Source organism: Anabrus simplex, chromosome 7 (genome assembly GCF_040414725.1).
Source record: "Anabrus simplex isolate iqAnaSimp1 chromosome 7, ASM4041472v1, whole genome shotgun sequence".
Lineage (NCBI taxonomy): Eukaryota > Metazoa > Arthropoda > Insecta > Orthoptera > Tettigoniidae > Anabrus > Anabrus simplex.
This window is the reverse complement of record NC_090271.1, coordinates 237,550,191-237,564,450: the sequence shown is the minus strand read 5'-3', so window position 1 is coordinate 237,564,450 and position 14,260 is coordinate 237,550,191. Positions and strand designations below refer to the sequence as shown.

The window sequence follows — 14,260 nt, the reverse complement described above, 5'->3', positions numbered from 1 at the left end:
TACCCCCAGTATCTACTCCAAATCTGGAATATATAGACTAAAATGCAATGAGTGCGGCAGCTCCTACATAGGTCAAACAGGACGCAATTTTATGATTAGATATTCGGAACACGTCAACGCGATGAGACACAATAAGTTCTCCGCCATGGGTGTACATATGCACGACACTAATCACAAATTTACCGACATTGAACAAGATATGGAAGTTCTTCAAACAGTAAACAAGGGACCCACAATGAATATCATTGAAAGTTGTTACATCAACTGCGACCAATATTTTAACCCCAATTATAATTTAAATGAGATTTACGAGAAACCCAATATTCTTTTTGATCTTTTAATCGATTGGCTTAAAAATACCAAACTATCGAAAAACAGTTCGATTTTCCAAGTAATCCGGAATACACACTCCCGTCAATTACCCCCACTACCCCATCCTTCCGCCCCGCCTTAGTTCCATTCCCCCGCAAGCGCTCCGCCTCCTTCCTTCCCCTCGCCTTCCCCTAGCCTCCTTTACCGTTGCTCACACACTTCGTCCGGCTCCGTCTGTGTAACAACACGTTCACATGCTGCTCAAGGTGAGTCAATCATCATTTAACGATTCTAATGTTTCCAGTAACTTCCATACATTGCTTCCAACATCTAACTTAGCTAATTTCTTCTTCAGGTTCAAATTGAAGTGGGAAGTCATCTCTAAATACATCGCGATCTTACATGATCAAAGTAAAATTCCCTGGAACCACCTAATATCTAAAGGAACAAATGTCATTCACATAGACAGCATACAACTGTAAAAATTCACCCGGATGCACACAGACTGAATTATGTAACGAACAGCCGGAATTTTAAGAATTTTATATCATACCAATTGTATCATAATTTTATCGTATTTCATGTATCACCACATTAATTGTATGTTATTTTATAATGTGTTAAAATGTGTTTTAGATGTTTTAGGAATGTATATCTTGTTTTAATTTGTACCCAAGGCTGATGATGGCACATAGATGCCGAAACTGGTACCATTTGACTATTTGACATGTGATTAAATCACAATAAAACGTCATTGTATTGAATAGGTGGACCTTGAAAAGAATTTAATTTTGTTGTAGATTTAAGTATACCGTAATATCCAGATAGAGGAGGAGACTAATACTAGCAAATTACTGAAATTTACCTGTGATAATAAAGACATCCACAAAAAGATACAAAAGTTCAAAGCTAGAAAGGCAGCAGGGATTGATAAGATTTCTGGGGATATATCAAAGGCAATGGGCTGACATACCTGAGGTACTGTACTCATTTAATTACTGTTTGCAAGAGAAAGTGATACCAAATGAATGCAGAGTTGCAATAGTAGCCCCAGTGTACAAGGGAAAGGCTTATAAACATAGAGGATAATTGCAGACCAGTCAGCTTGACATGTGATGTTTGCAAGCTCTGGGAAAGCATTCTTTGTGATTATATTAGAAAAATGAGCAAAATTACTAACCGGTTAGACAGAAGGCAGTTCAACTTTAGGTTATTCCAGTGATGCTCAACTTGTAGGATTCCAGCAAGATATAACAGATAATTAAGATTCAGGAGGTCAAATGGACTGTATCTCTATTGATCTATCCAAGGTAGATAATGTGAGATTACTGATGAAAATGAGGACTATTGGACTAAAGAAGAGTGGTTGAATGGGTGGCTTAATTTCTAGAAAAGAGAACTCAGAGAATTAGAGAAGGTGAAGAGTTATCTAATCCTCTAATGATTCAGACGGGATTGCACAGGGCAGTATTATTGGACCTTTCTTTATTTATTTATATAAATGATATGAGTAAAGAACTGGAATCACAGATAAGGCTATTTGAAGATGATGTTATACTGTATAGAGTAGTAAATGATTTGCAGGTTAGTGAGCGACTGCAGGGGAATCTAGACATTGTTATGAGGTAGATAGTGGACAATAGTACGATGGTAAACGGGATGAAAAGTTAGCTTGCAAGTTTCATCAAGACAAAAAGTCCTCTCATTTTTAACACATTCTTATGTCTTGTACTGAGTGAGGAGTAGGCTGTGCAGTTAGGGGTGCACAGCTGAGAGCTTGCATTTGGGAGATAGTGGGTTTCAACTGCCGAGTTGGTAGCCCTGAAGATTGTTTTCCATAGTTCCCCATTTTCACAGAAGGCAAATGCTGGGGGTGTAACTTAAGGCAACGGCCACTTGCTTCCCACTTCTAGCACTTTCCTATCACATCGTTACCATAAGACCTATCTGTGTTGGTGCAGCGTAAAGTAGATTGTAAAGAAATGTATTCATAATATAATTTATATACATAAGAAAATATGAAGTTCCAATAATAAATCTGAACTTCATCTCATATTCTTCCCAAGTTAGTTCCCATGCATTCACCTGTTCTTGTATCTCCTCTTGCCTGTTTCCCCAAATCATGAAATTTATCTGCAAACATCATTACTCTAGTTTTTTCCTCCCCAATTCTTCTTGATTCCATTTTCACTATCTCATCTATTACCATGATGAATAGTAAGGGGGAAGTTTCTCCAATGAATATCTATTGTAGTCATTAAATATAATGATCTTCTTGCTTGTTATGTCTTGTATCATTAAAATTTAATTGTGTTTCAGGGCTTCCTCATTGCCTTCACATCAGAGTTTCTTCCCAAGTTATTGTACCAGTACGAGTACGACTGGGACCTTGTGGGCTACATTAACTTCACATTAGCATATGCACCAAAAGGGAAGCTCAGGGAGCAATGTCGGTATCGTGGCCTCAGAGATGAAACAGGGAGTCATACTCCATTCTTCTGGAGGTTGCTTGCAGTGAGGTTTGCATTTGTCATAATCTTTGAGGTGAGTTTCAAAGTTAGAATGTATTGGTGACCAAGGAAGAACTTCAAAAGAAACTGTTACTTTCCCATGCTATTGGCCATGAGGCTAAATAATGTCTTGCATCATTTCAATATTAAATGTTTCATATAAATAAATTAAGATAAATTCAGTTTTATGTAGCTATAGTATTGATCAGTGGCTTGGTAATGCTGGAATTACATTATCAAAGTAAATTTTCAAAAAATATTTTGTAAAATATTTCTTATAAAGATGTGCTAGGCGTGTGCAGGAACCATGGCTGCAGGTCTTTTGGGCATAGAATATGTCTGAGAGGTGTTGGAAGTAAGTGAATGCATAGAGTTTAGAGATATTTCTTTTGGCTGGACCCTCCTCTTGCAAATGCTGTGCAGTCACACTGTTTCCCATCTCCAGCAACTCAATGACATCAACTTGAATGTTCCTAAGCAGAGACTAGACACAAGCAGTAGACTTATTCCATTATGGCACATAGCCTCTCTTACACTCTTGACTTGTAACACTTTGAGCTTGTTGTTTCTCTTTGACTCGTTCTTTCTACTTTTCTTTGTTTGTAGTCAACTGTTTCACAATTTTCTCATCCACATACTTAGTTCTCTCACAAATATTACAGATATCAATAGATCTTCAATAAATACAAAGTATGTTACAAATGTTATTTTTTTAAAAATATCCACCTATTCAATACAAAGAGATCTTTTTTAAGAATTAAATATTATTATAAAATGTTAAGGGACATGTTTTGCCCATATTAAGGTCATCATCAGCCTCAAACTCAAACCTGTATAGTGAAAAATCAGGATCCTGATAAACATAAAAAATTATTAGAATGTCCTTTGTTAAAATCGTAGTAACAAGCTGCATGTCACAAGTTCACAAGATTATACTTCCCGGAGCGTTGAGTCAATGTGCCCAAAAACCTGTTGAGGGTAGAGCAATAAACAGCTCAATCTTTATAATGAAATAGAAATGTTTCCTTGATAACTCCTGTTGGAGGATAAGAAAGAGTAAAGCTGATAGACTGTTAAAGATGTTAAATTCACATGTTAAGATAAGATCTTCAATAGACAAAAGAAACAAAATCTCTTGATACATGCTATTCACGTTGCATTTCCACATTACACTAATTGTACTGCATGCTCCAAGTTTCAATGGCAGATGTGCGTGCGGCTTACTGTTGCACTATAAGACTTCAAAAGCTATTTTGGGTAGTCTCTTTGGACATTCCTCTTTTAAAATTAGCTATTATATTTATAGTTTTGAAATTATTGAATGAATTATTGAATTATGTAATAGAGATAAGCATAGTTAAAGGTAAGAGAATGGTAGTGACAAGGTGAAATAGTGGGAAGAGGTGAAATGAGGATCACAAGTAAAACCTTGGACATAGCTGACAGCTTTAAATAATTTGGTACTATATTACCAGACATGATTCCAGGTGTTCAAACATCAGAGCCTATCCCATGTATAACAGTTGAAATAGTCACATCTACCATCAAATGCACAGAAAACTGAACACCCTCAGGACCTCACAAACTACCAGCAGGCTTTTGGAAGCTGCAGGAACTACATGGTGCTGCAATAGACTAGTTGACTGACTTTTTCAACACTATTCTAGATTCTGGCTTTATCACCACAAACTGGACTATGTCTATGAGGTCCCAATCTTCAAGAATAAAGGTGATCTGGCTGACAGTGCTAATTACTGCTAAATCAGTCTCTCTTCACATACATTAAAGATCTTTGAAAGCTTTGTCCACAGATGTCTGTGTGAGATCACTAAAATTAGCACCAACGAGTGCAGCTCCATCAAGGATACTGGAACAACTGACACTATCTCTGTAGTTCGAATGCTAATGGAGAAGCACCGAGAAAATAAGACAACCACCCTCTCCATATCAACTTCCCCAACCTCAAAAAAGGTTTTCACCAGTGTTCCACATCAATTGATGTGATAAGCCCTTCACGACAATGCCATACCTAAATAGATCAAATGGGTAAGGATGCAGTATGTGAACACCAGCAGACAAGTGTGCTGTGTAGTCGTCACCTCAAAAAGTTTCCCTTTGAAAGTTGGAGTTCAAGTCTCAGCTCTGTCGCCACTGCTTTTCATGCTAGTCATTAACACCATCACCAGGAACCTATTAAGGAGTGTTCCTTGGACACTCCTTTATACTGATAATTGTGCAGAGAGTAGATGAAGACTGCCATGTTTAAAATTATAATCCATAATTTTTTGTAGTTAGACATCTTCAACACTTACACAAACTTATGATATTCATCCATTTTCAAATAATTTACATAACTTTTCATATCCTCATACTGCAGACTTTTTAGTAAGTTTTGATGGGTGCCTTTCTTCTTGAGTCTTGCAACATAGTTCAACTCATTGACTTCTTCCTTTCTGTTCTTCATAGTATACATGTTGTAATTATTGTAATTATTGAATTAACAAATACAGAACTGTCTATAATCCATTTTTTTTTTTTTTTTTTTTTTTTTTTGCTATAGTAAAATATTTCATGTAGTGCAATGTTGCAAGGACTTCGACAAAGATCTTTTGTAAAATATTCTTTGATAGTGTAATACCAGAATAATAGTGTGTTATATGATCATCACTCCAGTTAAACACCTTTAACCCTTTGGCACTCACCCTATATGCAGGGGTTTGCTTGAAGACACTCAAACTAAATTCTGTGATTTTTCAAACCAAATTACAAAAAATCAACACGTAAACAGTTTAACACGCATTAAAATAAAATAAATCACACTAATACAGGAAACTATGAGCATTTAAGAAATGAGTATACCTAGGACGTATTGTTATTGGTAAAGCCAAAAATAATTACTAAATTTTGAAAATAAATTTAAAAAAATAAATTATGGTTTTCAATGACAGAAAAATCAGACATTATTGCGTCTTCCTTCTTTACTCTTAGACGTGAAAGAAAGAATATTTAATTCTGAATAATTTGATATCAATATGATGTGTGTGCTGCTATTCATTCATTAAGCATGGCACAAAGTTATTCACTGTACATGTAATGGTCATCGATGTCAGGTCCTCGTGGTCCGATGCACGGTGAGCAGCTGTGACTGTGTCATTTCCCACATAATGGGAATCGCTTTTGGCAAAAGGTCATTATTACTGTCTAAATCATCTGAAAATTAAAGGATATTGGCCTCATTTGGCCTTGAATATGGCCTTGCCATTACAATGAAAAGATGACGCAAGCACATGCAACAACGGAGTTATTATTAAAAGGAGTAAAATTATACTTTGCGAAGTACAGCGAACACACGATATACCAAGGAAATGAAATAACCTCTAAACTAAACTCGTAGCAAGATCAAATTGTTGTATTCATAAGCCAACCAAAAACATATCGACACAATAACTTCAAATAACCACAACCTAAACATTCACGGTCAACAGATTTCATTTGTCAAAAATAAAAATATTTTGTAGGGCTGGTGGATATATCTGTGGAGTAAAACGCAAATTCAACGCTTTAAGGTACCCTCATGATCAACTGTTAAGATTTAACAGCCATGCAAATGACCAAAATCCCTAAATGGGACAGTACCGATGTTTTGGCACCGTGAGCTTTCTCGCCATAACCTCAAGCGCCGATAGATCAGCGCGCTGAGTGCGAAAGGGTTAATAATCCATAGGACACTTCGCTTTTCTAGTTACTGCATTGATTGGTTGATTATTTATTTGTTTGTTTGTTTATGTTTTTTTGTTTGTTTGTTTCCAAACCATTTATGCTGAAAATTTGAGCTTCGATAAGGAAAGTCAGTTACATGAATTGTGAATAAATATTGTGGTATAAGACACAGAACTTGTTTGAAGTCCAGCAGCTGTATAAATTAAAATTTATAATGCTTGCTGCTTTCAAAGTCTCAAAGCATTTGCTGGTAAAAGTCACAAAACCAAGATATGATGACGAATCGCAGATTAGAGCTAGAAGTTGGTCTGTGAACTGGAATTCTCATAACTATACTACGCAAAACTTCTTGTTTCTAAAGGAGGCTAAAATTAGATCAACCTCTCAATCCTCCTTGTATGGGTGTCTGATCAACTTTAACTTCCTTTGAAATTGTCTTTGTTTCCAGTATCAACATTCTTCATTTTATAAAGATATTTGTTGTGTGTAATGATATCTAAACACGAGTATAAATCTATGGAATAAATAGATTTATACTATCCAAAGTGAAAGGGCTAAAAATGTCATTTCACTTTGTACTCTAACCTACATCTGCTGCTGTCCAGACAGACATCTGATTTGTTTTTGCCAGGACAACTGATAACACTCAAAAAATCAGTTTTCCAACTCTTGGATGTTGAATCTGTGGCAGCAGTCTGTTGGATACACAAGTGGGTATGGCTGAGGAGGATGAGATAGGAAAGAGAGAAAAATGGAAAATTAATTAGGTTTATGCCAAACAGATCACTCCATATACAGCTGTTCAACATCCAAGAACTGGAAGAAAGATTCTCGTGTGCCAACATTCCCGGTGGAAACAGTAAAGTCAAATTTTGGAGAGTACTAATCATTTTTAAATCTATTTTCTAAGACATTGACTACTTCTGAACCAATGTTTGTCTACAATCAGAATGGTACTTTCCACAGCATGTGGTGTTTGGAGTTTGCCGCCTCATAGATATTCTAGTGCCTGATATCCCTGAGAGCTTGGAGCTGAAAATCAAGCGAGAGCGTTACTTGGCAAAACAGGCTCTTCAAGATTCCGAGACCATCTTAAAGGTAAGTGGAATATTGTTAACGTTACAAAATTCAGCTGGGACCCTACTGTTGTAACTCCATGCTCTGGAATTTGAAGTGCTAGCAGCAGTGGTGGCAGCAAATGACAACATGCTGGAAACTGGAGTCAATCTATTATATGCTACATGCTTGAAGCAATACTACAGTAGTTGCTTGGAAAGAAATGGTTGTGCCATACTCAGCACTTCATTATTGTATTATCATCATCATCATCATCATCATCAATGTTCCACTCCAGTTGCCCAGGTGTGGTTATTATGATGAATTACAGTGTTACAGAGACTAACTACTGAGAATGGTACAATAAGACTACCAGCCCTGCTAACATATGGTTAACACAAGTTTGTTACAAAAAAAAATTTTGGTTCCTGCTAGTGTACATTGAAAATCTTTAAATGAAATATTTAAATCTTCAAAAATAAGGAAGTTCTACCCTGTGACATTTAACAAAATGTTATTTGCTAACCTTACTTAAGTTTACTGATATGAGTAATTACTAATACATCAAATCACATAACAAATATTAACACATTTGCTCCCATATCCGACCATGGTCGGATTAGGTTTTATGTGTGCAAGATATCGTATCTGACCTTAGTCGTATTTGAATTCATGCCTATTTTTTACGTTCAAATATACGTTAGATGACACAGTATAACAATTTGCTGGTAGATAGTGGGTGATGAACATTTTACTACAGCTTGGGGTAATTTCTCGTATTGTGGGATGTGTGATGTGTGATCTAAACATACACTTGCCAAACCAGAAGTCTCTGAAGTGAGCGGATGGGATTCAAGTGGTGCAGATTGATATAACGAATAGTCGTTGCAAGTAACAAAATTGTACTAGATCATCTTGTGAAGATACTGTATTTCCTTGCTTCAGATTTTTAGGGTTTATTGTATAGGAGAGATGTTTAGTCATGTGTTACATGTTCCCCACCGGGCGAGTTGGCTTTGTGGTTAGGACCGCGCAGCTGTGAGCTCGCACCCAAGGGATAGTGGGTTCGAACCCCACTGTGGGCAGCCCTAAAGATGGTTTTCCATGGTTTCCCATTTTCACACCAGGCAAATGCTGGGGCTGTACCTTAATTAAGGCCACGGCCAGTTTGTTCCCATTCCTAGGCCTTCCCTGCCCCATTGTCGCCATGAGACCTATCTGTGTCGGTGCGACGTAAAATAACTACCAAAAAAATATTTTCCCTAGTGAGATCAGGTGTCATCTAAAAATCACTGGGCTACATGACTAAATACCCATGGAGGAAGCTGGGAGTGAATGTGTTAAGCGGTTGATTTCTAAAAATTATGACCTCTTAAAACATTCGGAATTAAATTTTGAGTTGAACGATGCTTGAGGGCATACTACATGGATGCAGACAACAGGGAACAATGTGATGTTCTGACAAGCATTTGCTTACTGGACATATTCCTGTATGGATAAATCAACATCACTCATCAAAACTTTTGTGTTTTTAAAACCTTGCTTCTTTAGCATGCCATCAGGAATACCTAATTGAAAGAATACTAAATCTCCCTCAGAGAAGGCAATAAATGAACTGCTTATTCACAACTTTGTCATTTATAGGTAATACCTGATGACCTTTTGTCCTATTATTTTGTAGTAGGTATAAAAATGAATCATTTTAAGAATCCAAAATTAAATCAAGGAAAGACTTTCAAAATAACCCTGAAAAGCTAAGCCAGGTAGCAGAGGTGTTTGTCTGGACTGAAGGGATAAAAGAAAATTCTTTTAAAGGGAGAAGAGAAACTAAAATAATTTTGTGTGAATTGAATTATTGAATCGTTGTAGACCTTCTAATTAGGGAACAGATGAAAGTGTTGTAACCAAGGTTGAAGTTTACAGAACACAACTTTATTTGCTTCACTTTATTATATTTACACAAATAACTGAAATTTATTTTGAAGCAAAAAGGAATATTGAATCTTGAGAAAAGTCTGTCTTTATACAATATGTACAGGTTTGCAGTCTTTATATACACTTCTATCTTGAAAAGATAGTCTTTGTGAATTGACACTTTGATAGTCGAGAACTATCTGGCACACTAACATAAATGTTATGAGAGTCCTTGTTTGTTGAAGTGCCTGAATTCCTAAAAAGCAAGTTCAATTGATTGAAGAAATTCCACCTAGCGAAACTAAGGGAGCTTGCATAGATTAGGGAATGAAAATGGCTTGTAAAAGAATTACGGAACATAGGCAGCGGAAACAGGTAAGGGAGCGGTGACCAGAGGTGAGACCTCGTACTGCCAGAAATTCAGTCCACCTGGTCGAAGCACATTTTCAAGAGGAGTAGCCTCCGTGCTCGACGTAGGGTGTATTCTGGAGCTGGACACCGGGGCAAGTGGGCCAGTGAGCAGACAGGGAGCTCCTATTTATAGTACACTCGATGGTCAGGCACGCGCACTGAGGGCTGCGCGTCGAAGCTAGCAGAATGATACACAGGCGCGCGTGCAGCAGGCTGGCGGAGCGAGAAGGGAGCGCCGGACATACAACAGAAAGGAATATTTAGAAAATCTACTGAATGTAAAAAAATCTTCCTGAGAAAGTTTTGAACAACTAAATCCTCTGATATGAGAATTGTTGGTGATAGTAATCAAAGTGTCTTAAATCATCAGTAGATAAAATTCTACCTGAAATAATATTGGTTTTATGATTTTTGGAGACTCTGCGATGTCAAACTTTTATTTGTAGTTCTCTTAAGTGCCGGTAAAAGCTATTAACACAAGGCTGGCATATTTGAGCACCTTCATATACCACTGAACTGAGCTTCTTAGCCCAGTAGAAGACCTTGTACTAATAGGACTGGCATGTTACTTGGGTTAGATATAATCCAATTGCATAAAGCTACAAACCAAGTAACAGTAAGTATTATATGAACAGTGAAGGTATTCCTCTGATCAGTACCACAGGCAAAGTGCTTACAGGCATTTTACAAAAAAAGGGTGCTGTCAGTGGTGGGAAAAAAAAAGTGAAAACTAGTACACTTTCAGAACAAAGACCAGACCCAAACTGAGCAAGTGGCTGTTTGGGTCACGTAGCTGTCAGTCTGCATTCAGGAGAAAGCAGGTTCAAACCACACTGTCACCAGCCCTGAAGTTGATCTTCTTTGGTTTCCCATTTTTACACTGGTCTGGCTAGTTATCTCACTATGGTAAAGATTATGTTGCCTCAAAGGATGGTAACCACTCCTTTTTGCCTTCTTCATTCTTTCCTCTCTGCCTCAAAGCAACATCCATCATTCAGCAGTCCTTTTTATCTTCCAATGAAGAAGCTTAAACCAAAAATTTTAAATCTCCATTTTTCTTTTGTGTTTTCTACAAACATGCTATAGAGTTGCTGCTCTTAATCTATTTTCCTTTCCTTTCTTACTTAAACATTTCAACAAGCTTGGTAGGAGTCAAGTCTATATGGTCTGACACCGTGGTTAGCTGGTTAGAGTCCCATTGGTCAAAAAAATTTAATTATCAGAATATTAGCTGGCAATAGAAAAACAGGACAAAAATGTATATTTGTAAGCAATATTTCTTTATTCACTTTCTCAGTGCCAGTGTGATAAAACAGGTATCATAAAACTGAAAACAGAAAAATTGCAATTTTTGTACAAGAATTAAGGGGCAGTCCATTCTTCCAGTGTCAACTTAGTTAATATACTGTAACCTTTAAATTTTTAATCTGTCGAATTCTACACAAATTTAGGAAACACTAGAACATACCGGTACTGTATAACACATGACATACAGTAACTGGAGTGCACTAAAATAGGTTTAGAAAACTTTTCACATTATTTCTGTTTTGAGCACAGAATTTAAACATTCAGGTGACTTTTTGCACTAGGTCATATCACTCATTCATAATTGATGACAAGTTTACATCATGTCAACAGTTTTGTACCTACATGGTAATATGACTGGATAGAATCTGAGGATGTTCCTACAAAAATACAACTTCATTCTGTTCTTTATAAAATTGTTTCTTTTCCAGGTATGTTGTAGTGTTGTATGTACCGGTACACTAAGTGTGTGACGTCCTTTCTGTTGTCCAGGTAGCAGCTAGGAAGGATGATGAAGATGATGAACTCATTCCCAATGGAGGAATGGTGTTGGATCTTACAGCAGAGTTGGGCAACCTGGACAGTCCTGTACATGGGTCAACTAACAACCAAACACATGTGGACACACATCACACCACAGTAGAATTAAGTGTAGACTCGGAAAGTACGAGTCAGATAGAGGCTGCAGGAGAAGGTCCACCACAGACAAGCCCACTGACTAAAAGAGAGAAGCGTTGCAGAACTCCAGGAGAAGTAAAGAGTAGATCAAATACCACATGACACAAACCCTCCACCCTGTGAAAGTACGAAGACATGGAGACAGATAACTTAATAGATCTCTGATAACTGGAGCTCTGAGAGAGCCAGTGCGAAAGAGTCAGTCATTGTAAAGAGCTTGCCAGTGGAACTGTGAAGCAACCACATTGGAAACTTTTTATTGCTTAAACAGTTACTCTGGATTTGAAACAAAATGTAAAGTTTACATCAAAGGAGGCAGTCGGTGATGGACCTGGTAGTCGTGAACTGTCCTCAAACTTAACCTGGTTTACTGTAATGTCGTTCACTACAATTTAAAATCAATTTCAAAAACATTCCTGTAGGTCTTGGACTCTTCTTTAACTAAGCCTTGATGACAATGTGAATCTGCTATCTTGTTTCACATGTAATTTATATTGAAATCTTGCATGAAATAAGTGAGTGGTTGAAAGTCACTCTATAAGTGTTTTTAAAGTTGCATAAAAATTATTAATGTAATGAATTCTTTGTGTATAAGATACAGTACAGTTTATGCAGTGCAATTTCTTATAAAAGGTTTCATTTTAAATGTTAGTAGGAGTAACTACTACCATTGATTAAATTTTGTTTTTATATATATGTTAAATTATTTTTAGTATGTTCTCTGGATTTAAAAAACTGGCATTTGAATGTGAAAGTAAATGATAAAATGTTTTATAAATACTGCATTGTCTAATGATCATTCAAATTATTTCACCTTGGAAGTCAGATTCTTCAGAAACAAATTGCTGTACTATTATTTTTACTAATGTAAGTTGCTTGTTACAGTCCTCAAAATCAACCAACCACCAATCATGCCACTGATCTACATCTAGGGCTGTCACCCAGGTAGCAGATTTCCTATCAATTGTTTACAGAGTCTTTTCTTAAATGATTTCAAAGAAGTTGGAAATCTAGTGAGCATTGAAATCTGATTGTGACCTGAATATGAACCACTCAACTTGGACCTCAGAATCTGCAACACACTGGGGGGTCTCTGCTCCTTCATTTTCAACTGTTGCCAAGTGGACCAGCGAGTTTAAATTTGGTCGGGAGAGCTTGGATGATGATCCGCGTAGTGGACGGCCAAAATGTGTTACGACCCTAGAATTTATCGCAAAAGTGCATAAAATGGTCATGGAGGATCGTCGACTGAAAGTGTAGGAGATTGCTGAAGCTGTAGGGATGTCTTCTGAATGGGTATATTATATTTTAACTGAAGAATTGGGTATGAAAAAATTATCCGCAAGATGAGTGTCGCGGCTCTTGACATTGGACAATAAACGCACCAGATTGGAAATGTCCGAACAAAGTCTGGCCCGTTTTCAGTGCAACCATCAAGATTTCTTGCGCCAGTTTGTGACTACAGTTGAAACTTGGGTCCACTACTATACCTCAGACAAAATAGCAGTCAAAGCAGTGGAAACATGCTGATTCACCACCACCACCAAAGAAAGCAAAGACAGTGTGTTCGGCTGGAAAGGTCATGGCCTCAGTTTTCTGGAATGCAAAAGGCATTCTGCTGATAGATTACATTCCTACTGGCCAAACAATTGCGGGGCAATACTATGCAAACCTCCTAGACCAACTACAGGAAAAGATACGCGAAACAAGGCCTGGTTTGGCAAGGAAAAAGGTCATCTTTCATCAGGACAACGCTCCGCCGCACACAAGTGTTATTGCCATGGCAAAACTTCATGAACTGGGGTACGAATTGTTGCCACATCCACCTTATTCACCTGATTTGGCACCATCAGACTTTCATCTATTCCCCAAGCTGAAAATTTTCCTCAGTGGATGGAGATTTTCTACAAGGGAAGAACTGACAGCCAAATTGGAGAGGTATTTTGCAGGCCTGGAGGAATCTCATTTTCGAGATGGGATCAAGGCATTGGAACATCGCTGGACCAAATGCATTAGTCTACAGGGAGACTATGTTGAAAAATAAAAGCAGCTCCACCGAGGTAAGATACTTCATTCTAGTACATTCCGAGAACTTTTCAAACCACCTACGTATTTTGTGATAGCTAAGGTTCATTTCATTTTCTCCTTTCATATATGTCCATGGCAGCTCTCAAGGAGCCAGTTCTACAAAGAAAACAGCACATACCCATTTGGTGTCAAGTCTAATTTATGATCTCATTTCTTGTAAGAATTGTCAGACTTTGAAAGTTCAGCCAACAGCACTGTACAACAGTAACTGGAGACAAAATGAATACCACAGCTGTACTTCATCAGATCATACTCCAGTGGCATAT

General features: G+C 37.3%; 1 protein-coding gene across 3 annotated transcripts in view; it reads left to right on the top strand.

The window, feature by feature from the left end:
• Positions 1–12,686, top strand: part of LOC136877515 (anoctamin-7) — an 865,825-nt gene extending 853,139 nt beyond the window's left edge. For all 3 annotated transcript variants that reach the window (XM_067151627.2, XM_067151626.2, XM_067151629.2), the window contains 3 exons: positions 2,632–2,856; positions 7,509–7,640; positions 11,721–12,686. In XM_067151627.2, coding sequence (XP_067007728.2) covers positions 2,632–2,856; positions 7,509–7,640; positions 11,721–12,008 — 645 coding nt within the window. In that variant the 3' untranslated portion in view covers positions 12,009–12,686. The remainder of the gene's footprint in view (positions 1–2,631; positions 2,857–7,508; positions 7,641–11,720) is intronic.
• Positions 12,687–14,260: the final 1,574 nt, after the last annotated feature.